Source organism: Tetrahymena thermophila (genome assembly GCF_000189635.1).
Source record: "Tetrahymena thermophila SB210 genomic scaffold scf_8254464, whole genome shotgun sequence".
Lineage (NCBI taxonomy): Eukaryota > Ciliophora > Oligohymenophorea > Hymenostomatida > Tetrahymenidae > Tetrahymena > Tetrahymena thermophila.
The window spans coordinates 120,335-146,463 of NW_002476241.1; the positions used below are offsets into that span (position 1 = coordinate 120,335).

Here is a 26,129-nt window from a genome sequence, read left to right on the forward strand (position 1 = left end):
ATTGAGTAAAATAATTAAAATTAGTTTTTAGTATAATTAGAAATAACTCTTTCTTTGTTAAAGAAAAAGTAATTAAATAAATAAATAAGTAAGTAAGAAAGTAGTTCAAGTGCTTTATAAAATTTCATTTTATTGAATTAATTCCAGTTTTAAAATTAATTAATTGCTTATTTCCATCAGTAATTTGATTAATTAAATATTATTATTAGCTTGGTTGGTTGGTATATTAGGCTAAATTTAAAACAATTTTCTTTGTTCTCTATATTCTGTTAAACAAAAAATTGAAATTAATTTAATATAATAGTAATAAGTTATTTAATATTTTCCAAAAAAGTTATCAAAGCTATGCAAAATAATAATAAAAAAATCAATAGCATTTTAATATAAAATAACATTTCAACAAAATTCATTTAAAAAATAAATTTAAATAATTGATTCTTTTATTTTAAGTAATAATGTAAGTTATTCAAATGATATCATAAAAAAAATAATTTAAATGAATTTCATTTTTATTGGATTAATTTGAAATCTTAAAATTAATTTATAGTTTTTTATTTATTTCCTTAATTTCATTAATAAAATTTATTTTTTTATCATCCAGTTGAGTTGTTAATGCTAAAAACAAAAACAATATTCATTCTTTATTTAGGTTTTATTTACTGACTATAAAAAATTTTCTGAAATATTATTCAAGGTATACAATAAAAATCAATAAAAGTGGTTATTTGATATTTCAATAATTATAATTTAAACTAATTTTATGCATTAATTATTTTTTATTCATTAATTATCTCAGTTTTCATCGTTTAACTTATTTGAAACGGCTCCCTTTAATTAATTAATATTGAGAAAATATTATAGAAATTATTAACATTAATTTAAGAAAGTTTTTTGGTTACCTTTTTACAAATGTATACAAAATGAACATTTGGAGAGTCCTTATCTTCACTAGTTAGTTATATAGAAGTGCTGATTGTAGGCTTGTGGACTTACTCTACTTGAATAGTCCATCCATATTTTGGCTATTTAAAATAAAGTTATTAAAGCTTGTTTTTTAAAAAAATAAATTAAACTTACCTTATCTAAATAGAGCATTCTATGGTCTGGTTAGCCATATGAGATGCAAATATATACACCTGTAGGAGTCAAAACATTAGATATATTAGTCAAAGCCTTTTATGCATTTGTAGCAGTATTTTCACCACACTTTTTATCAAAATAATTAAAATTAGTTCTCAATATGATTAAAATGCATTTATTTTTCTTACTAAAACAGAATCCAAAGTTCCCTTATCGAGCACAATATCATATGAACCAGCTGGAAAATCCATGTTTTTTACATCCATGCATAAATCTAAGTTTATTATAAAAATAAATAAAATGCATTTCAAACAAAATATAACAAAAAATCAGGTAGATTTTATATATTTTCTAAAATAATCTATCTACACTTCATATTTGGTCCCTTATCTTTGTATTTTTCCTACATTGCTTTGGTAACAACTTATGAAATATCTATATTAGTAATATTTTGGTAGCCTTCATCAAACATTTCCTCGCTCATTCCTAAATATTTATTAATGGTCAAAATTGTTAATGAGGTTTTTAAACAAATCTTTATTAATTTAGCAATTCAAAGAAAATTATACTAGAATTTCCAGCTCCGATGTTCAATATTTTGGACTCAGGAATTAAATGAGGCACAATAAACTATTTTACTCCTGAAAAACGCTAATACCAATCAAAAGGCTCTGGATCTCTATAATTTAAAACAAATATTTATAACTATGGAGTATTTATGAGCTATTAGTTGAGAAAAATAGGAATATTGCATGCAGAAATAATAAAAATACCTTGTGTAACGCTCTTCCCAGTAATCAATTTTACCATATTAACTCATTTTATTGAAATTCTACTTGCTAAAATATTATTATTATTTTTAAAGAAAGCTTTTTGTAGTTTAATAATTTAAATCGTTTAATAATTATTTGATTTTTTTTGAAATTTGATGAATTTCTGCAATTTAAAATACAAGTACTAATTAATATTTTATAGATAGATATATATTACATCAAGATATTTTTTAATTAATATACCAAACAGTTTGTTTCTATTTAACTGGACTTGCTTTCAGGTTTCTCTAAAAAGAAAATAAAAATGTCAATGAAAAGCAATTTTAATAGCATTTCTAATTCTAAATAATAAAAAATAGAAATGAATGAATGAATTAATAACAATTAAAACGAAAATTTTGGTTGGAAATTAAAAATAAATGCAGGGAAATATAATTTATATAAGATAAAGTTAAATACAAGTAATTTATTATGATTTTTATTTAATTCAATTGTCCTATTTTTCTAATTTAAACGAAAAATGTTTTTCATTCATTTTAACTAATATAAAATATTTTATAGATAGATATATAGATATATATTACATCAAGATATTTTTTAATTAATATACCAAACAGTTTGCTTCTATTTAACTGGACTTGCTTTCAGGTTTCTCTAAAAAGAAAATAAAAATGTCAAAATGAAAAGTAATTATTTTAATAGCATTTCTAATTCTAAATAATAAAAAATAGAAATGAATGAATGAATTAATAATAATTAAAACGAAAATTTTGGTTGGAAATTAAAAATAAATGCAGGGAAATATAATTTATATAAGTTAAGTTAAATACAAGTAATTTATTATGATTTTTATTTAATTCAATTGTCCTATTTTTCTAATTTAAACGAAAAATGTTTTTCATTCATTTTAACTAATATAATTTAAGAGTTTTTTTTATTTATAAATATTAATATAAGATTAAAGAATATATTTGTTAGAATTATGTTTTTTATACTAAATTGTATTATTCCTTTCAAGAATAATACTATTGCTAAAATTGCTATTATTATGGTAAGTTTAAATTTTTTAGTTTTGTATTCTTCTTAGCTGTGCTTTGCAACTCATGCTTCATCTAGAATTTAAAAATTTTTGAGTTAGATATTTAAATTTTTTAATTTCACTTTATAATGATTACTTTATTTAAAATAAATAATAATAGAGTTTGAAAAAGATATTTAAATTTATAAAAGTTAGCTTTTGATAAAAATTCAAGGAACAAAATTTATTTTAACTTAAACAGTTCATAGCAAAAGAAAAATAGCCAACTTATTATTTTTGAAAATAAAAATAACTTCATTTAATGCGAATAAGTTTAGCAGATGAATGCAAGAAACCAAAGAAAATTTATTTAAAATTTTAAAAATGAAAATCTAAAAATTGATATTTTAGGAGAATAAATTATAAAAATTAGAATAAATATTTTTATAAGGGAATCATATCTTTAAAGTAAAGCTAGCTTACTTCGATGTAAGTCTGTTCTAGATCGTCATAAAAACTCTTTTTTTCGTTTAGTATCCTTGATCTTTCGAGTATTTCTGTTTACTTATTCATTTCTACTAACTTTTAGATGAGCCACATATTATCTGTTTCGAATTTATTTGTTACATAAATTAAGAAATCTGCATAAAAAGCAAGTTCTTCATTTAATCTCAGGAACTCTTATGAGTTAACTTCACTTTAATATTTAATTAACAGTTTTTCATATTTTGCACTGAATGTTTTCAGGTGCTGAAGGATTGTGCTTTTTTCTACTTAATCATCTGCATCTTTTTACTTTTGTTCTTCAATCTTTTGACTAAAAAATTCCATTTTTTGTTTATATTCTTGCAATATGTCAGAAATCGATGTAATCTTATCAATCTCATTTACATTCACTTTTTCAGTCAACTGCCCAACAACTTGCTTAATATTTTCTATCTAAAATTATTGCAATTATTGTATTTCTTTTTTTAAGTTATCATTTTCATTTTTTATCTACTTTATAATGCTATCTTCATAGCTTTTTTACTAAAATGGATCTGTGTTCGACTTTTATTTAGAATGGCTCAAAGATTATTCTATATACTGCTGAGTTGATTATTAGAATTGAGCCAACTACTTTTTTAGCTCCTCTTGATAATTTGTTTTAATGCTTGTCATTTCTTGAATCAGCTAATGATTTTAATCATGCAGCTCTTTAATTTATCTATGTAACTTTAAATTTTCAAATCTTAACTCCTCCTTATCATGTTCAATCCTAGTATAATTAAGCTTTGAATTCGCTAGATTTCTCTCCATAATGGTGATTTATTCTTCAAAGTATTCAAGCAAATCAATATTGCCTCCTGAAATAGAATAAAATAAATTTTAGATCAGCAAAAATTCACTTATGAAATTGAATAAATTTATACTTGCAATAAAATATACCTTGTATAATATCCTATCTTAGATTTGTTATCAAAGGTTGTACATCCGCATTTAGAATTACACTTTACAATATGGAAATATATGACGAATATAGATATTTGATGCTAGATTATTTAAGACTCTTCTATTCTTTTGATGTGAATGTCAATTATTTTAATGAATAATATTTATTTAAAATTTCTTTAGGTAATTCACTTTATTCTAGAAGGCTTTCTGCCACTGTTAGCAGATAATCATAAGTTAAATCCATTTATTAAACAAATTTTTGTTATTGTATTTTGTAATGTTTTCTGATTAATTACTCAATTTTTGTTATTAATTTTTATCACCTTAATTTTTTTTTTCTGTTAAAAATATTGAAAATCTTATTTTTTTTACCAATAGATTTAATTAACTCAATATATAAATAAATAAATACTTATAATTTTCTTAATTTAATATAACTATGATAGAATAAATTTTCTTCTACAAAATTAACATCAAAAATTCATAATTGTAATGTGTCTGTCTGTCTAAATATGCATTTAATTATAGAATGCTCATAAAATCAAATAATTTAATAATCTCAAAAATATATTTTATAAATAAATTTAATAAATTCGAATGAAAAATATTTTTTGTTTATTGTTAAGTTTTATAATTTTTGTTACCGTATATGCTGTAATTAAGGTGCATAATGAAATCAGCTTTAACTAAGAATTTAAGCACCTCAGATAATTTTTATAAACATAAAATGCTTATATATTCCTACTGAATCATTTAGAAAACATATATTAAAATAATAAAATCTTTAAAAATAAATCTTCAAAACAAGTCAAATAATTTAAACTTAAAAATATACTTACAGTTTTTAGTTATAATTTTGAGATCCATTTTTATCTTGTAAAAAAATTAATAAATTATTATTGCCAGTCATTTATTTATTTATTTATATTCAATCTAGTTCTTATCTATTTAAAATTAATTAATTAAAATCAAAAAGGAAAACCAAAAAGATTTTGTTATTAACTTACAATTAAATTAATATTGTTCTTTGAGCAAATATTACAAAATTTAAAGAATTTTTTCTTCATAAAGGTTAATTGTAGCTTAAATATGGCTATTTAAATTAATTAAGCATTAATAAAATGCCAGCTATATCTTTCTAAAATTATGAAAATTAATATTTTAAATCCTTTTAAATAAAAATGAATCCTGCAATATAAATAAATAAATTTGAGAAAAAGAAAATAAAATTCTAAAATAAATTAAAAAATGAATATATTAAGGGTTAGGATGGACTGAGTTTAGAATAAAATTTTTTTAAAAATTCATATTAATTCATAAATAAATTAAATAAAATTATAATTTAAATATTAAAATAAGCAAAGTTATGAATTGATAAAAGTACTCTTTTATATTTATAAATACTGCTTAATAACAATTTTAAATATATAAAAATATATTTATCTTTATACTTTTTAAATAAGCAGATAGATTAATTAATTGATAACTAAAAGGATAGATATATCAAACCAAATCAATCATTTACTCATTAATATACTTAAAGACTACAACAAAATTTCAGTATATAAATAATTGAATTATTCACAATTTAATATTTTATATTGTATTTATCTTTTTGTCAAAAAAACTGGCATTAAAAATTCTTAGGAAATAATAAAAGTGTTGGTGATTCGCTTAAACATCAATTAATTTCTTTTATGATAATGTAAAAGGAAATTATTCATTCAATAATCAAATAGTTATAATGAATATTTGCTATTTCATCTAATTATTTTGAATCTTTTTGAAATTTTTAATTAGCTTTCTAAATTTGTTTACACTATTAAAAAATTGGAAATAAATGAAAATTGATGTAATCATGAAAAAAACGATAATTAATTATTTGTTTTAATCAAAAAGTTAATCTTTTCCTATTATGTAGCTTTAATTATTTACTAAAAGATAAATATTTAATTGTTAATTTGTATTTTATTGATGTATCTATGATGTTATTTTTTACCTTAATTTTTATGGAATTTTGTTAATTAAATAAATAAATCACATAATAAGATATTTATTATCAATAACGAAAATTATAAATAAAAGTTTAAAAATATTCCTACATAGCAATTAATAATTATTGTTATGCTTAAAATAAGTTCAGTTTTATAATATTGAAAGCTGCTTAAGATATCCTTATTTATTGTTATTGATAAAAAATATTTTGGTGTTTATTCTTTAATCAAATATTTTGATTTTAGAAATCAAACTATTTATAATCGGTAATTTATTGTCTGCATCATTATTTTTTGAGAATAATCCTTTTAATACAAATTATTAAACAAATTATTGCATTTCATATTATTTAAATATAATTTGAATATAAACTCATATGCTTTAATTTTAAAAGAAGCAATAAAATATGTTTATTTTAAATATGTTAAAAAGATTTTAGTTATTTTTATTTTCTCTCTAACTTTTAAATAAAAACACTTATTTTTATTTAGTGATATATTTATTTTTCATTTAGAACAGATTTTACAAAAATAAATTTAATTTGGATTAACCTTTAATTAATCCCAGTTACTCAAAATATAATAAAACAAAATCCTGAATTTTTTTATATTTGAATTAGATATTTATTAAAGTAAGGTTGTTAAATTTTTAGGAAAATATTTTAATTTATAAAATAGACGATTAATAGCTGCTAATTAAGTAGATAAATATTCAAGAAAGAATTTTTTAATCAAGAAAAAATAAATATATTTTTATTTAGATTATGACTGAGGATTGATAGTTTTTGAATTAACAACTATTTGAAGAAATCACTCTTAAAAATTTTAATTACAATTCAAGATAATTTTAGAATTTATTAAATTAATTAGCGAAGTTACAGTTAAGCATATTTTTAATAATATATATCAAATTTATAATATTAATTTGTATAAATTCTTTTATAGCTTTCACAAATAAAATAGGATTTATTTTCCATTTTTGTAATTTATTTTTATAATAGCTATCTATATAAGTTTGTTTCACTAAAAAAATACTAAAAAACTGTTAAAAAATATATTATACTACCTGTTTTTGAGAATTGTTATCTTTTAATTAACATTCTATTGAAAAGGATATATCTGAAACTAATCAGAATAGATTAGTACTGGTGTAATAAGAAAGCATAAGAAATTTTTTGTTAAAATAAATTTCTTAAATTTGACAGATTAAAAAAGAAAAAAATAATAAGAAATCTATACTTATTTTCATATAGGTTGTATGCAATTGACTTAAAGCTTTAAAATAAATTTAAAAGTTTATGAATTTATCTTTTATGTTTAACTTCTTTATGAAAATAATTTATTTTATTTTGTTAATCCTATCAAAAACTAATAAATTTTATATCAAATTATAAATAAAGGTATATATATACTTAAATACGTTAAACAAAATCAATAATTAATTTGACCAAAAAAATATCAATAGAAAGAATTCAAAATGAGAATAATTCTTTTAATTTAAAAATCTAAGATGATCATTTCTATTAAATAATTTTTTTGAAAATTAATTAATCTTTTAATATATAAGCATTGGATGAACCTTATTTCAAATAAATCTCAGAGTTTTATGCCTCAACCTTAATACCTATTTATTTTTTCTTTTGAATTTATAGAGACTTTGAAATTTACAATAAATAAAATAACACACTAATTTTACATCTTTTTTATTTTTCTTTACTCATTTAACCTCAAATTAAGAATCATTTTCTTATCTGTAAAGATAATTTATTTTTGATTACTTTAATAACTAATTTTAGGTTTTATTACATGATTAGGGTATTTACTTTTATTGAACTATTGAATTTAGTATTTATCAGATTTTTTTCCAAATTTTATGATTACAACTAATGATTTTGGTAAGATTTCATCTTATTATTAAGTTTTTTACCTTAAAAATATGAGCTTTTCTAAAATAATAATTTATTTAATCCATATAAATTTCTTAAAAATTTATCTACTTTCATAAATAAGCTATTAAATGAATAAAAACAATTAGTCTTTGAATTGCACTACTTAAAATTCTTTAAGTATCAACCTTGCTAAGACCGATTCTGATCGTACTGTAAGCTCCTGTAGTACTTATTCTGATACCTCTAACTCAGGTTCAGGCAATTCTTTTATTGAAACTAAAAGACTATGGATGCTTCCTCTCATTTCTAGCATTACCTTTGGAGCTTTCTTTAATGTTTAATTTTAATCATTTATTAAGCAGTAGCTTATGGATTAAATGCATATGAACAACAATGATTACGCTTTGTTTGTACTTATTCCCACTATACCAAATATTCCTTTAGATTTGGTTATTGGTCCAATTCTTGATACTATTGGAGCTCGTTTGGGAATCATTATATCAACTGTTTTTGTAGCTATTGGTCTCGCAATTTGCATGATTTCTATTAGTTGTCACTCTTTCACAGGACTTATATTTGGAAAATCACTCTTATCTGTCGCTGCTGAAGCTCAAGGTATCGGACAAGGCTGTGTAGCTGGAAAATGGTTTACTCAAAAGGGTCTAGCCATGGTATTTACTGTCCTTAGTTTCCTTAACAAAGTTGCTAGCTCTTCTTCTGGTATCATTTATCCTAACCTTTATAACTCTTCTGGTAGCGTTATGACTCCTCTTGGAATAGGATTAGGATGTATTTTACTTACAATTATAGTTTCAGTAGGTATTTATATTTTAGACAAAAGGGCAGATGAATATGAACCAGCTAAAAATAATGAAAACTAGGTAGAAAAACCAAAGCTATAGTTTAGTGATATTAAAAAATATGATAAGATGTTTTGGTTTATTGCTTTGCAATGTCCACTTATGTTTGGAGCATTCTATTCATTCATGAATTACTTATAGAGCATCTTAATTACCAAATTTTTTATTGATAAAACGACTGCAAGTGAATTGGTTTCAATCCCATACTGGATTGCAATGACAACTCCAATATTCGGTATTTTAGCTGATAAATACGGAAAGAGACTTTATTTCATGTGTTGCACCACATTTTTATCTTTTCTTTCAGCTCTTATTTTGCTCCTAGTTCCTACTGGTGAAAACTATCCTGCTGTTTACATTTCTTTGATTATCTTTGGTGTATTTTTAAGTATGATGTGTTGCTTTTTATATCCAAACCTTCCACTCCTCTCTGAAAAATACTTACTAAGTACTGCATTTGCAATTTGCTATGCTACAAAAAACGCAGGCACTGCTATTTTGAATTATTTAGGAGGTTTGATAATGAAGAATGACAACTCTGGATATAACAACTTCTTGATAACATTTTTGTTTATATATTTAACAGCTTTCATAATTTCTATCGGAATCACATTATATGATCGTAAGCATGGCGGAATTATTAATTCCAATACTCCTTAACGCTATCTTGAATATATCAAACAAAGAAGAAATGGATCAACAATAAATTGAATAAAAAATTTGTCGTTTTTAATATATATAATTATTGAACTTAAAACCTTAAACAAATTTATATTTTATACAGTTTTCTTAAAACTGCTTATAAATAGTTGTTTTTTAAATTTAGTTTGTTTATTTATATGTATATGCTTAGAAAATTTTTCATATTTAGTAAATTCATATCTAAAAATATTTGAGATGTCCAAAATAATAATTTTTTACTCATTTATTAAATGAAATGTATTTTCGAAAATAAAAAATTTTCTTTAAAAATTATTTATTTATTTTCGAAAGATTTTAAATAAAAAGGAATTCTATAAAATAAATAAATTCTATATTAGGGTTTTTTTAAAATATCACATTAATTAAATAACAAATTTTTTAAATTTACAATCTTAATATTACAATATGTATTCAAAGGTATGAATTTAGAAAAGTATTACTTTCTATTTATGGATTTACTTAATAAAGACTCCAATTAATAAAAAGATATTTCACATTTATACTTTTTAGATAGGCATATATACAGACAGACAGACAGACAGACAGATTGATAGAAAGATAGAAAGCTTAATTACTTTAAAGAGATATAAATATAATCTAGCCAGTCAACCATTTTACACTCATTTATCTACTTAAAAGCATAAATAAAAACTTAAGTGTATTTTTATATTAAAATAAATAAGTAAACTATTTGCAATTTAATATTTTATACAAAAATGGAAGCCCACTTACTTACATTTTTTCAAAAAAACTCAAGGTATTAATCATTCTTAGGATTTAATCAAAATGTTGATATAATATGTAAACTCCAATTATAATTTTTGATGGGAGTGTAAATTATAAAATTCGACCATAAAATTATTAAAATTAATATTTGCTATTTCTCCATGTTTTTAATTCTTTGAAAATTATTAATTAGTTTTCCAAATATGTTTATTTACACTAATATATTTGAAATAAATTAAAATTGAATTAATCAGTCATAATAATTTATATAAATCAAAAAATTAATTAATTCTTCTTATCTAATTTTGATTATTTACTCAATATACCTATACAACTTTTATTGTATTTTATTGATTCATGATGTTACACTTTCCATTAATTATTATGGATTTTTGCTTTTTAAATAAATATATAAATCCCATGACGACATGATAATTATGATTAATAAGGAATTTAAAAAATAAAAGTTTAAATAAAAATACTCTAAAATTTGTAATTAGTCATAAAATATTATTATTGTTATGCTCTAAAGTTTTATAATTTTCTAAGCTGTTAAAGATGTCTCCTAATTTAATCCTACTAATGAAAAAAATACTTTGATATTTAACTATTGTTCCTCTTAAATCAAATTATTCATAGTCATCAATTTATTGTCAACGTCATTTGATTTTTTTGAGAATAATTCTTTTAATATAAAATTAGAAACAATTTTCTACTTTTCAGATTATTTAAATATAATTTGAATACAAACTCCTCTGATTTCATTTTAAAAGAAGCAATAAATTATCCCTTATATATGTTAAAAATATTTAAATAATTTTTATTGAAATAATAACATCTATTTTTACAATATTTTCTTGACATATAAATATTAAACTTTTCATTTAGATTAGGTGGTTTCGCAAAAAAATATTTATTTTGGATAACCTTTAATTAATGCTTGTTACTCAAAATATAATGAAAATAATCCTTAATGATTTTATTTTTGAATAATATTAATATGCTAAAGTAAGATTGCTAAGTTTTTCGAAAACATTTTAATTCATAAAATAGATTATTAATGTAAACACCTAATTAATTAATTAATTAATTAAATAAATATTAACCAAAGAACTTTTTATTTTCTAGAAAAATACATTTTTATTTAGACTTTGATTGATGATAGAAATATTTTGAAAAGCTTTTGGAGAACCACTCAAAAAAATATTTACAGCAATTCAAATTAATTTTAGGATAATAAATAAATTTGATTAGAAAAATAATTGTTAAGCATATATTTAATGATATATATGAAATTTTTAATATCTATTTTTAAATAAATTCTTTTTTGTATTAATAAATAAAATAAGAGAATCCATTTATGTAATTTACTTTTATCACAGTTATATATGTTGGTTGATTTCGCTAAAATAAATACTAAAGAAACTGATAAAAAAAATATCAGTTTTTAAAAAATTATTGTTTTCAATGGCCATTTTATCTTTCTATCTATCTATATAGATACATCTCAAAGTGAATAGAAAATATTAGAATTAGTGTGATAAGAAATCATAAGAAAAATTTTTGTCAAAACTAAGTTTCTTATACAATTAATTAACTAATTAAAAGAAAAAAAGGAAAAAAATATTATAATTTTATACTCGTTTTCAAATATTGACTTAAAAATTTTATATAAATTTAAAAGTTTATCAGTTTATTGTTTATGTTAGACTTATATTTGAGAATAATTTATTTTATTTTGTTAATCCAATCAACAGCTAATAAATTTTACTTCAAAAAATAAATTAAGGTAAATAACTAAATACATTAAACAAAAAATATACTTAATTTCAATTTATTAATATCTAGAATTCAAATTGAGAATGAATGACTGATTTTTTTATTTTATTTTCTGAGATAATGGTTTCTGTAAAATAAATTTTTTTGACAAATTTAATTAATATTTCAAAAAAAAAACAGCAATTAGGTTAGCCTTATTTCAAATAAATTCAAAGTTTTATGCTTTAACCTTATTATAATTAAAAGCTACTTCGAAATTATTACAATCTAAAAGTATACTAATGTGACAGTCTTTTTATTTGTCTTTATTTTTGTAATATCAAATTTAGAATTATTTTGCTGTTTAATGCTTTTCTGTAAAGATATGTTTATTATTGATTACTTTACTTACTAATTTAAGGTTATTTTTAAGATTAGGCGATTTACTTTTTACTAATTATTGAAATCTAAGAAATTATCAGATTTTTTCCCTTAATTTTAAGATTACTGCTAATCATTTATGATAAGCGTGTTTCTTATTAATAGGTTTTACCTTAAAAATATGATTTATATATTTTATAATTTTATTATAATTTATTTTATCCATATAAATTTCCTTAAAAGATAGATTACATACTTTCATAAATAAGTTAGTTATTTAATGAGTAAAAGCGATTAGTCTGTGAATTGTACAACTTAAGATTCTTTAAGCATCAATCTTGCTAAGGCAGATGATGATCGTACTGTAAGCTCCTGCAGTACTTATTCTGATACCTCTAACTCAGGTTCAGGCAATTCTTTTATTGAAACTAAAAGACTATGGATGCTTCCTCTCATTTCTAGCATTACGTTTGGAGCTTTCTTTAATGTTTAATTTTAATCATTTATTAAGCAGTAGCTTATGGATTAAATGCATATGAACAACAATGATTACGCTTTGTTTGTACTTATTCCCACTATACCAAATATTCCTTTAGATTTGGTTATAGGTCCAATTCTTGATATTATTGGAGCTCGTTTGGGAATCATTATATCAACTGTTTTTGTAGCTATTGGTCTCGCAATTTGCATGATTTCTATTAGTTGTCACTCTTTCGCAGGACTTATATTTGGAAAATCACTCTTATCTGTCGCTGCTGAAGCTCAAGGTATCGGACAAGGCTGTGTAGCTGGAAAATGGTTTACTCAAAAGGGTCTAGCAATGGTATTTACTGTCCTTAGTTTCCTTAACAAAGTTGCTAGCTCTTCTTCTGGTATCATTTATCCTAATCTTTATAACTCTTCTGGTAGCGTTATGACTCCTCTTGGAATAGGATTAGGATGTATTTTACTTACAATTATAGTTTCAGTAGGTATTTATATTTTAGACAAAAGGGCAGATGAATATGAACCAGCTAAAAATAATGAAAACTAGGTAGAAAAACCAAAGCTATAGTTTAGTGATATTAAAAAATATGATAAGATGTTTTGGTTAATTGCTTTGTAATGTCCGCTTATGTTTGGAGCATTCTATTCATTCATGAATTACTTATAGAGCATCTTAATTACCAAATTTTTTATTGATAAAACGACTGCAAGTGAATTGGTTTCAATCCCATACTGGATTGCAATGACAACTCCGATATTCGGTATTTTAGCTGATAAATACGGAAAGAGACTTTATTTCATGTGTTGCACGACATTTTTATCTTTTCTTTCAGCTCTTATTTTGCTCCTAGTTCCTACTGGTGAAAACTATCCTGCTGTTTACATTTCTTTAATTATATTTGGTATATTTTTAAGCATGATGTGTTGCTTTTTATATCCAAACCTTCCTCTCCTCTCTGAAAAATACTTATTAAGTACTGCATTTGCAATTTGCTATGCTACAAAAAATGCAGGTACTGCTATTTTGAATTATTTAGGAGGTTTGATAATGAAGAATGACAACTCTGGATATAACAACTTCTTGATAACATTTTTGTTTATATATTTAACAGCTTTTATAATTTCTATCGGAATCACATTATATGATCGTAAGCATGGCGGAATTATTAATTCCAATACTCCTTAACGCTATCTTGAATATATCAAACAAAGAAGAAACTAATAAGCCACAAATACAAATTGAAAAAAAAATTTGTATTTTTTAATTTATATAATTATTGAACTTAAAACCTTATACAAATTTATATTTTACACAGTTTTCTTAAAATAGCTTATAAAATGAGCAGCTCTTCTTTAAAAATATTTTATTTAATTATTTGAATAAAATTGACTTAAAAAAAATTAATTAATTTTAAAATCTTAAAAAATTATTTTATTTAAATTTAAAATGTTAAAAACTTTCATAAAGTATTTAAGATATCGAAAATAATAAATTTTCATATTCAAAAGCTCTTTTATTGAATGTTCTTTGGAAAAAAAATTGAGAACAAATTTTATTTAAAGATATTTTATTTGATCTCACCCAACAATCATAAATCAAACAAATATCATAATAAAAAATACTTCTATAGCTTACTTAATTTTTTAAATTTTGTGATATTTAAAAGAAATTTAATACATTCTTATATTACTAAAATAATTTGTTTTTAAAAAAATTGTTTAATCAGCTATTTATTGCTAAAACATACATCTTTGTATTTACAGTGCAACAAGTGTCATTTCAGAATAAAAATTAATATATAAACTCAATTAATTTCAAAGGCTTATATTCTCAATAGATAATATTTATTAGAAATTAAAAATAAAAAAAATGCTAAAATTTTCCATTTTTAAAAACATAAGAAGAAAATACATAATAGAAGATAAAAACTCTTTATCTCAAGAGTAAAGGATAAATGTATTCTATGAAGCTGACATAAAATATTAAATAGATAATTCAACTTTTTTCATATTTTATTTGTATGGGAAGATAAGATGTTATTTCTATTATATAAAATTTTGTATATAAAAATAAATAAATAAATAATTGAAATTTATATGATATTTGTCAATAATTATGAAAGTTATAATTAAAAATTCAAAAATATTATTAAACATTGATAAAAAAATAATTTGATATTTAGATATTATTTGTCTATTAATAAAAAAAATAAATAAATATTTAAAATTTTAATAAATTAAAATACTATTCTAATTCATTTATTCTTATATCATATTATTTGAGAATAATCCTTTTACCTTTAATTGAATCAACTTTTATTTTTTAAATTATTTAAATATTATTTTATATATTTTTCACTGATTGATTTTCAAAGCAAGCAAGAAAGAAAGAAAGCAAGTAAGAATTAAACTATCTTTTAAATATTGTTGAGCATCTTAAATAGTTTTGTACTCTCTAATTTATTAAACTTTCCTATAAAATATATATTTATAACATAATTTTTGCCATTAATTTGAATTCTATTTTTATCATTCAGATTGGATTTTGTAAAAAAAATAAATTTAAAATAACTTTTGGTTTATGATTGTTACTCTAAAAATAAAGAGAAAAATCCTGATCTTTTTATATTTTTTGAATAGCATTATTAAATTCTTTTGAAATGATTTTAACATATATAATATCTGATAAGTGCAAGTGTTAAGCAAGTAGAAAGAAAAGTATTTTATTAATCATAAATCATTAAATATCAAAAAAGAAACACTTTTTGCTTCTTTCTTATTTACATATTTCCTTCCTTTTGAATTAAATTTAAATTATTTATATCACACCACACACATTAGTCAGAATTAACTGCTCAATTTAAAGTTACAGGAAGGGAACATTATAAAATTTTTCTAAATTACAATTTTATCAATTAAAAAATACCATTCTTAAACTAAATTAATTAATATGAAAAATAATTATTTATATCATTTAACAGAATTAAAAGATTAAAATTATTCCAAAATTTGTTAATATGCTACTTTTTTATTTCCTAAAATAATAATATTCTCTCTTTTAAATATTAAAATTTTAATTTGCAAAAGTTTCATTTGAAATCAAAAGAAGTCATTCAATAAGTATTAACAATTAGACTGTAAATTTTTAATACTAAAAGTTCATTAAGTATCAATCCTGCGCAAGCTAAAGCTCATCACAATCAAAATTTGTATAGCACATACTCTGATTCATTTAAAACTGTTTAAATAAATACTTTTATAGAAAGCAAAACAATTTCAAACTCTCTCAGTATTTAAAAATTTAATGAATACTAAAATGCAATTTTCAGTAGGTAAATTTTTATAAAATTAATTTCATTTAAAAAATAGATAAATTTGGTTAAAAGTTTTAAAAGAATTCAACAAGGAAATAATTTAAATTTGTGAAAAAAGTAATGAAGCCCTTTTAAAAAAAAATATTTTATATTTATAATTTAGAAATTAATTGAATATATAAAGAGACATAAATTCATTTTATTAATAATATGTTTTTCATTCAAGATCTATTTTTGAAAGGTATAATTGTCTTGTAGATATTTAAGGTTTCGGTCTTACCAACTTATCCCTTAGAAATGTTTATGTACTTAGGATTTGAAAGACCGCAGATATGAGTGATTCTCTTAACTATGTTGGTAACTACTTAAACAACTTTGACTATTTTTTTGAAGATTTTTCCAAATAAGAGATTTCTCTTAAAGAGAGATTTGAAATCACATCTGAAATATCTATAATAGACATCTACTGAATATTCAAAGGGAATTAATTGAGCATTAATGTCCAAAGTGGCTTGGAATAACTTTCTGTTAACACCGAGGTTGAAGTTAAAGTAGCCATTAGCAACTGAACCACGAGCAGTAACACCACCTTCAGCTATTTTAAGAATAGAGATACCACCTTCGGCGTTGATAGATGGTCTAGCATAGGTTTAGAAGGAGATATTGCATATTTCAGAAGCGGGAGCTACATTGAAGGACCATCCCATCTAAACATTAATGTAAGCTCTAATAGGAATAGTAATAATACCAAGAATGGGGAATTAAACTTCAAATATTTTGAAATTCTTATCGAAGTTAGAGCCTGAGCCTGATTTGCTTGATTGGCAAGCTAACCAAGGATGATTTACTCTCAATGAGTAGAGATCAGTGACTTTTTTATCATTTAAGAAAATGGCAGCAGAAACATCAGAATAGATTTCATAATTTTCTTGAATAATTTTCATTTCTATAGATTGCTTGAAAATGGATTTCTTGAAAACACTGATATCCTTAGTGTAAGCGTAGATGGCACTAGCACCTAATAAGGGTTTGTCTCCAGTTTCTAGTTTAATGGTGTCGTTGTTGGAGTTAATATTGAGTAAACCTCCATCAGAAGCAAGATCAACAGTAGAAAAGGCGTTGTTTTCTTCGTATTTTCTGATTCCTTCTAAAAGCTCATCATCTGATTCTCTGACATGATTTACAACCATGCTTGATTCGATTTTAACGGAGATGAGACCGATCATTTCTTCATACTCTCCATTAGAATTGTTGATAGTAGGATCAGTAATATTGAAGTGCATAGCTTCTTCGTTTGAGTTAATAATACCTTAGTCGTTTACAACAGTAAGAGAGTTATACTTGACGTCAGGCTTGTCACCACCTAAATCGTAAGAGTAGTTAACAAAATCGTAATCGGTGTATTACTTTTAAAGGATGGTGTTTCCGCTTTAATCAACATTGAAGGTGTATTCTGCAGAAACTTCACCAAGATAGGTTTCTTGAGTTGGCAATTATTAAATTTCTTCAGCACTCATTTCTTGTAAAACTCTTCTTCTTCTGTTTTGAGAACTTCTTAAAGCATAAGGAGTGTTATAAAGAGCAGGGTCGAGTTCAGGGAAAGTTTGTTGAATAAGTCTTTCAGTTAATCTAATGGTGGTATCTGGTTATTCACCGTTAGGGGATTCTAAAGATAAAAGAGTACCTTTAGTAGAGATGGTAGCCTTAAAGACTAAGTCGAGTTCATCCATATAACCATCATAGGTGTTTTTTCCATCATCAATCATTTCATCAACAGTTTCTAGTTTGGCAGCAGAATCAGTTTTTTATTCATCAATAGACTTGTAAAGAATGTAAACTGAGAGTTGATCTTAAGAAATTCTCTTAACAACAATTTCTTGCTCTGTTGTGTAAAGAGTGCAAACATTTCTGAAAGATTCTTAATTCTAATCGAATTAGTCAGTGCAGATATTCATTTTACGAGTTGAGTTGATAATTTAGGTTTTTTCTTTGGCATTGTAAGCTAAGTTTACAATGTACTAGGTCTTGTTTTCACTGCTGCCAGATGCTAAGAGGACATAACCTAAGCAAGCAATTACAGCCACACAAACAAAAGCTACTAAAATTTTCTTAGATTTGTTCTAAGAAGATTATCTTTGTTATTCCAAGTTAAAGTATTACATTTGTGAAAATTCTTCGTTTGATTAGTTTTTCTAATTAATTATTTAAATTTATATTATTTGATTTTGTATTTTAATAACCAACAATAAAGTTTCTATTGTATGTGATTAAATCTAAAAGCGGCAATTTAATTATAAAAGATTTTTAGTTTACAGTGTTTCAATATAATCTATTAAGAATTGATCATTAAAAACATAATTTGGATTAAATTAAAAGTTAAATAATCATCACACATTCTTACTAGCCCTTATTTTGTAAGTTAATAAGGAGGAATTCTTCAAATTTTAATCCATCGAAAAACTCTAAATAGAAATGTAAATTTGCCTAAAATATGATAGATAAATCATCTAAGACCAATTAAAAAAATGTGTACATAATAATATCAAATAAATAAATTTAGTTTTATATCAAAAATGAATAAACTTTTATCAAATAAAATTTAACTTGAAAAATACAAAAGCAATTTATTTATATTCAAAGTTATTTATCGTGTTTATTTATAATAATCAATAACAAAAACAAAAACAAACTAAAATTAGAAATTTAGCAAGAAGTAAGCTAAAATATTCAGGTTTTTTAGAAAATATTTTAAACTTGAGAGCCAATTTTACATTTTAAAAGATAAATATTGTAGTCAAATAAATATATTAAGAGTTGCATAAGAAAAGCAGTTTTGCTTAATTTGAAGGAGCAGTCTTATTGTAAACAATGTAAGGGATAAAATTTAATAATTTTTTTTTTTGATTTATCTTTGTAATAACTTTAAAGCAAGCAAGCAAATACAAATAAATAGATAAATTAACAAAAGCAAATCAGTCATTAACTTAATAAAATTTAGTTTAATTTAATCTAAAGCAATTGGATCCCCCTTTCTAAAAAAAATAAATAAATAAATATATTTGATTTATTTCTTTATATTTGTAAAATTGTTAAAATATCTTAAATAAATATTTTTCATTAAATTGTAATTTAATAGAACTTTTTCTTATTATTCTGTTCCCTTATATTATTTCTATTTAAATTATATATATATTTATTTAAAATCTTTAAAAGCACAATTAAAATCTTCCCAATAAAATATTTATCTCAAAGAAATTTGATTTATTAATAAGATATATTTACTTTTTAAACAAACAAGCAGCTTTAATACAGATTTTACTATTAAAATCAAAAAATCTGTTTAAAGATATAAATATTAATATTATGCGTAGAATATAAAAATATAAATCACGAAACTTCTATTTAAGAAAACATAAACATAAAATACTGTCAATCTTCATTAATTAAGGCTCTGTTATATATATATATTCTTATATTAAAATTTATCATCAAAAAAATTTAGCAGCAAGGATTTGAAGGGGGAGTAAGTGAATTAATGAATATTGATAGTATATAATATAGTTGTACAAAATAATTTGTAATTTAAAAGAACTAATCTAAAATAATAATAAAAGGATTCATTTTTATATTTAAAGCTTAATTTCTAAGTTAAGGTTAAATAAAATAAATCAATAAAGAATAGGCATAGGCAGATATACAGATTCAAATGATTGAATTTTCTAAAAATTTTTAAATTTAAAAAACAATAATAAAAATCAAATATGATAAAAAACATGCAATTCAATTTAGATTAAATTTTTCATTCAAAATTATATTTTCCTTACCTAAATTAATTCTTGAATGAAGCAAGCAAATAAATAAATAAACTTCTATCAAAAATAAAAGAAAGAAAGAATATTTGCATTAAATTCTAACAAATAAAGACTTATATTTTTTAATTTTAGATTTTTAGTAAAAAGTTTCTAATAAGCTACTAAAAATGCAGTAAAATTTAGTGTAAATAAATAGAACCAATATAAATAAAAATAAGTAGCAATTTATGTTAAGTTAATATCTTTTTTTTAAAAATAAATACTTAAAAATCAAATAAGTTTAAATCTTATTTTATATTTTTATTTAACTGAACCAAAATGCATGTTTGATTAAAAATAAGCATTAAAGTAAATTATTTAGAATCAATTTTTTAAACTTATAAAGAAATTAAATTAAACTTATAATATATTTTAATTTAACTTTAGAATAATTAAACAAATAAATGTTAACATTAAAATAAAAATTATTATATAAAAAAGTTATTACATTATAATATTTTTATCTAAAAAATTAGAAATTAATTATTTAATAATTCAATTTTAGTTACCTGTTATTAAAATTAAATTTATTAAGCATCATTAAAAATTTAAATAATATTTTCCTTTATTTCTAAATGAATGATATACTATCAATCCTCACTAATTAAATAAGGAAGTAAGTAAGTAAGTAACCAATCAACCACCCCTACCTACTTTTCTCCTTCCAAAATGTATCATATATAAAAATCTTTATTTGAGGTTTTAAATTAAGATATAGTCTTATTTCAAAAAAAATTATCTTATTCATAATTAAATTTTTGCAAAAAAATTGTTATACCTTAATATTATTTTGTCTTTATTAATTATGATTCATATGGTATTTAATTTTTTTTTGAGAATTTGTTTTACTTCTTATACCTTACTTGCTGCTATTAGAATTTCAAAATTTCATTTAAATAAATAAAATTTTTTAGCTCTAAATTTTGATAAATTTAGTTACTCAATCATAACTACTGAATTTTGTGAAAGCAAACTAAAATAATTTTTAACCTTAAAATTGCACAAAAAGCAAGTAAAATTTTTATTTTTTTTAAATTTAAAAAGTTTAAATTGCTTTCTAATAAATAGCTTTTAAGACATTAAATTAAAACTCTACTTAAATATTTTTTTATAAAAAAATAAGAAAGAAAATTATTAGCTGAATTATAAATTTTATGATACCTTATTAATTTTCAATTTTTCTACCATAGAAATAATATATGGATCTTAAGCATAAATCTCAATTTAATAAATAGCTTAATTATTATTTTAGCTTAATGTAATTATCAATATTTAAAATAGGCTTCTGTTTAATTAAATTTATTTCAAATATTAATTAAAAATTTTAGTTTTTCTCATAAAAGTTTTTGGCAAAGAAGAATCAAAATTAATTTTATACAAATGAGAGTTAATACATAACTAATAAATCAAATAATAATAATTTCTGTTTTAATGTGTGCTTTCTTTATTTAGAATAAAATATTTTATTTTAAATATTAATTGAATAAGTTAAAATGCCCTTTATTTTTAAATATTTTATATTTTTACTTAGTTATTTAGCTTTTAAATAACTTTTTATGATTATTTTATTTTTAAATATTAAATATAAATATGTTATAATTTTTATAGAAACCTTAAAACTTTATATAAAGAAGTAGAGTTTAACCAATTTTAATGAAATTCAAACCTGTTTCAGTTTTAGATAATTATAAAGATATGAAAGAAATATTCAATATATTTATAAAATAAATTCCTTATCATAATAATTAGATTAAATTTTAAAATTGCAAATTAGGAGGTTAAATTTTTATTTATTTAAAAAAATGAAAATAAATTGTATTTTTTAAAAGCAATTTAGGAAGTGTAATGAACTTATTTATCAACTTCTTAGCTAAAATTGATGTAAATAATTTAAATTGTATGGATTAGAGTGAGTGCATTAGTTATAATATTTTTTGATTTTTAGATATAACCAACTCTAACTTTCTTATACCATTAAAAAATATCAATTAATATTCTCTCAAAATTATTTGATAAGAAAAAGAAGCATAGTAATATATTTTTGTGTGCGAACACTAAAGAAAATATAATTTTTATACTTTAATTAAAAAAACTAGAAACAAAATGAATGAATCAAGTTTAGAGCAAAATTTAAAGCAAAATTCATCATGTGGATAACTAGAATAATTTTAAGACTAATCATCAATCGTCAATAATCCTGTAGAAAAGATTTTTAAGAATAGCGATAAATTCGATTTCTATTCAAAAATAAAGGATTACAGTGTTAAAGCGTGGACTCCGCTTATAAATAAACTTTGTCTCTCTAAATAATTAAAGTTAAAGTTCATAGGAATTACAAAAGTGGATATATATTTGAATAGTGATGACGAAGCGAGTTATACCTTCACATATAATGCTTTTGGATCAACACTTTGTGTTAAAGATGAAGGATAGAATATCGAAGTAGCCAAAATAGAAAATGATTTAATATACTTAATAAGAGAAGATGGAAAATATGAGAAAATAGGATAAATATTAAATCAAGTTTAATGTAAAAAAATAAAAGTAGTTGCATGGGGCTTAATGCCAAATTCAGTTTTTTAAACAGGATCTAACAAAAATATAAATTTATAAGTATTTCCTTGCTGTTTTCCTTTCTATAAAATCTATAGATACTTTCAGAAAGATGAAGTTATTGTCAAAGATAAAAATACAGATACAATTTATTCTACTTACTCAACTAAGTCTCTCAAAAAAGAAAAATAATCTATTTTTACATTCTCTGAAAATTTAAAATAAAACATTGATAAATTACTAACCTTTTTTGTGGCAATGCAATATATTGAAATCATCTGGTATAACCGATATTCATAATATTTTCAAAAGTGAATTAATTAATAGATATTTCTTTATTAATATAGCTATAATATTGTTGTTGCGTCATTTTTAAATATTTCTAACTATAAACTAATAATTAATTAGAAAATAAACCAATAGTAAGTAATATTGCTTATAAATCTATTAAATAATTAATTAACTCATTAATACTAAAACCTTCTCTATAAAATTTCTAGTCTTCTTTATATTTATTTATAATTTTGTCTTATATTTTAAATAATAAGAATTAATATGTAACTTAATTGTAGCTGCTTGCCTTTTAAAAATATTTATTTAATTTAGATTCAACAAAAAATGTTTTTCATTCAAATTTCATTTATATTAAATTGTATTTTTTACTTAAATTTAATTGAAAAATTGAAAGAAATTTAAATCATTAATAAAGATAGTTTATTTAAAATTAAAACTTGTTTCATTCCCATTTTTTGAAACATATGTTTTTACTTAAGAAAGGGTTTGTTTGAAGTAAATGTCTTCTAGCATTTATTATTAATGTACATCTGATTGTTATGCATAACAAGTAATATAAATAAATACATTAAATTAGTTCTAGTTGAATGCTTAAAATAGTATGCTTAATTTATTTTAAGAGTAGCTTATTTATCTATTACATTATAATTTTATGTGAATTTAAGAGTAATTTATACTTAATTAGGTAAATTTAGAAGGAATTTATTGATTTCAAAATGAACTTTAACTAAAATACTTGTAAGTAATATATGAAGGTAACAAATAAAATAAACATATTTATAATTTTAGTATTAAATAAGTAAAATAGAAGAGAGTCAGTTCTAAATACAATTAGTTATAGTAAATTAAAAATCATCTAAATTTTAAGACAATATTAACCAGTATTGTTTGTTCTACATAGAAAAATTGCTTGACTGCCTGTCACTAGCGTGACTAAATTGAAATAATAAATTAATTTTTTAATCAATTAGAAAGAAGATTTTTGAAATCTTCATATTTGACTTCAGTAGTAGCTGGTGATAATTCTTTAACTAGTCTCTATTATAAAATTGGTGAATTAATATATAATCGTGATGAAAATTAATTATAGAATTTATTATTTAATTTTTTTAAAAATTGAACACTTAATATTTAAAAAATAATGGAAAACTCTATGCTATTTGATATTTTATGTTATATTTCTAATTATTTTGATAATATATAAACTATCTACTACTAATTGTAATTATAATGGCTTAAAATAATTTTGTTATTAATTGATTTAAAAAATATTAAACATTTTTGCAAATTAAAATGATTTCAAATGAGAATTTATTACATTTAAATCAATTGTTAAGCTAAAATCTGAAGAAATGACTTCTTAAAGAAGTTTTCTGTCTATACTACCTGTTTTGTCTTCGTTTCCTATTGTTTTTAGTAATCATTTTATTCATAAAAAATAACTTAACTTTGCTAAGTTAAGCTATTTGTGTAAATTTTTACCTCCAAGAGCTACAAAAGCCAAAACTGATAATTATTTTTAAAAAAATATTTATAAATAACAAAAATAATAAAAATACAAAATCTACTTATATCTTCCTCATCACTGTTTTACTGCAATTATTTGTAGTATGCTATAACTGTTAGGAAATCATCAAATGCTTATTTATTTTAATAATATTATTTCAATAAATGCTTCTAAATGGTAAATGTCATTCTAATAAAATTTAATAAATCTAAGTTTTCCTAAATAATAAATCAAACGCTTTACAAATGGCTCCTTTTCCTGTTTAATCGACTTCATTTATCATCTTGATCAGCTCTTCCTCTTGGGGAGATTGTCCCATTTCTAAATTTAATAACAAAATGCAATTTTAAGCTTTTTTTATGATTGCATAATCAATTTTATACCTTCAAGAACTTTTTTAAGCTCCTCCTTTTCAATGAATTTGGAGCCATTTTTATCAAAGGCTGTAAATGCTTCTTAACATTTATCTATTTCTTTTTTAGTGAGAATATTAATATCAACGTCCCTTAACTGCTTGAGTGAAAGACTCATTAAAATTTCTTAAATATATTTCGAAATTGCGCGAGTTACTGCAGATTAATAATAATAAATCTAACTAACAAACTAACTAAATTAAAAAATAAATAAAGAATTAAATAATGAATAACGAGCTGAACGTAATTTTAGTATTAAATTGTTTAGAAATTAAAACAAATTAATCTAATAGAATTCTATAAATCTAGAAAGCAAATCTCCATAAAATTTTTTGATTAGTAAAGTGAATTTTTGTTAGTAACAAAAAGTAAATTTTGTGGCTACTTTCTTTAATATTTATTTGGAGCAAATAAAAAGGTAAGCAGCAGGAATAAAAATAGTCTTTTCTCCTTTTCTCCAATTTAAATAAGCTTTCTTCAATTAAGTCATATAAATATTCCAAGGAGGAACTCTAAATTATATAATTATGTTGATTTTGTGTAAATTATATTGAAGCAAAATAGGTAGAATTTAATTTGGAGATAAAAAGGAGATTTTAGTGTAATATGACAGGAAATTTAAATTATTCTCAAAGAAATTACCATAGTTATTTGAATTTGAGAGCGTTATATGAAAATTAATATGTTTTTGAGTTAATTAAAGTAGTACAGATATTTAAGTTATTTTAATGATAGGAGTTAGCTTATGTTGAATGAGTTATTAAATGAATTTTTCTTATTTTATTTGAAATACAAATGGATTTTTATTATAATTACAAATGTGGTTTGAACATTCTATGTGTGGCTGTGAAAATAATAAAATTGCATAATAAAATAAATGAATAAATATTGGAGGAAGAGCTTTTCAAATGATGCTTAAATTTGAAAGATTAATTAAAGTAATTGTTTGCTTGCTTATAAAGACTAATTATAAACACCTAAAATAAATATATAAATGACTGACTGACAGAAAGAATTATTAAATTGAATGACACTATTATTTAAGATATTAGCGAAATATGCTAAAGGAATGGACCAATCAAATGAAATAAACCAG

The 26,129-nt window shown here is 21.5% G+C and overlaps 7 protein-coding genes across 7 annotated transcripts; 3 read left to right on the top strand and 4 right to left on the bottom strand. All coding sequences in view use genetic code 6, as the record gives it.

The window, feature by feature from the left end:
• Positions 1–792: 792 nt before the first annotated feature.
• On the bottom strand, positions 793–1,900 carry TTHERM_00578720 (kinase domain protein; the record flags this gene model as incomplete). The annotated part of the gene is made up of 7 exons (XM_001022873.3): positions 793–828; positions 900–1,022; positions 1,078–1,206; positions 1,269–1,354; positions 1,450–1,566; positions 1,650–1,759; positions 1,854–1,900. The coding sequence occupies 7 exons, from the start codon at positions 1,898–1,900 to the stop codon at positions 793–795; spliced, it is 648 nt and encodes a 215-aa protein (XP_001022873.1).
• A 966-nt stretch (positions 1,901–2,866) lies between these two features.
• Positions 2,867–4,549, bottom strand: TTHERM_00578730 (hypothetical protein; the record flags this gene model as incomplete). The annotated part of the gene is made up of 3 exons (XM_001022874.1): positions 2,867–2,965; positions 3,355–4,217; positions 4,300–4,549. 3 exons carry the CDS (start codon positions 4,547–4,549, stop codon positions 2,867–2,869), a joined length of 1,212 nt encoding a protein of 403 aa, XP_001022874.1.
• A 3,767-nt stretch (positions 4,550–8,316) lies between these two features.
• Positions 8,317–9,759, top strand: TTHERM_00578740 (MFS transporter; the record flags this gene model as incomplete). The annotated part of the gene is made up of 1 exon (XM_001022875.1): positions 8,317–9,759. One exon carries the CDS (start codon positions 8,317–8,319, stop codon positions 9,757–9,759), a length of 1,443 nt encoding a protein of 480 aa, XP_001022875.1.
• A 3,136-nt stretch (positions 9,760–12,895) lies between these two features.
• On the top strand, positions 12,896–14,344 carry TTHERM_00578750 (MFS transporter; the record flags this gene model as incomplete). Its single annotated transcript, XM_001022876.1, has 1 exon — positions 12,896–14,344. The coding sequence occupies one exon, from the start codon at positions 12,896–12,898 to the stop codon at positions 14,342–14,344; it is 1,449 nt and encodes a 482-aa protein (XP_001022876.1).
• A 2,292-nt stretch (positions 14,345–16,636) lies between these two features.
• On the bottom strand, positions 16,637–18,577 carry TTHERM_00578760 (transmembrane protein, putative; the record flags this gene model as incomplete). The annotated part of the gene is made up of 1 exon (XM_001022877.1): positions 16,637–18,577. The coding sequence occupies one exon, from the start codon at positions 18,575–18,577 to the stop codon at positions 16,637–16,639; it is 1,941 nt and encodes a 646-aa protein (XP_001022877.1).
• Positions 18,578–22,369: 3,792 nt separating this feature from the next.
• TTHERM_00578780 (hypothetical protein) lies at positions 22,370–23,134 on the top strand (the record flags this gene model as incomplete). Its single annotated transcript, XM_001022879.1, has 1 exon — positions 22,370–23,134. One exon carries the CDS (start codon positions 22,370–22,372, stop codon positions 23,132–23,134), a length of 765 nt encoding a protein of 254 aa, XP_001022879.1.
• A 942-nt stretch (positions 23,135–24,076) lies between these two features.
• On the bottom strand, positions 24,077–25,523 carry TTHERM_00578790 (dynein 18 kDa light chain, flagellar outer arm protein; the record flags this gene model as incomplete). Its single annotated transcript, XM_001022880.2, has 6 exons — positions 24,077–24,151; positions 24,432–24,517; positions 24,596–24,619; positions 24,682–24,753; positions 24,864–24,941; positions 25,004–25,523. The coding sequence occupies 6 exons, from the start codon at positions 25,521–25,523 to the stop codon at positions 24,077–24,079; spliced, it is 855 nt and encodes a 284-aa protein (XP_001022880.2).
• Between the last annotated feature and the right edge of the window lie 606 nt (positions 25,524–26,129).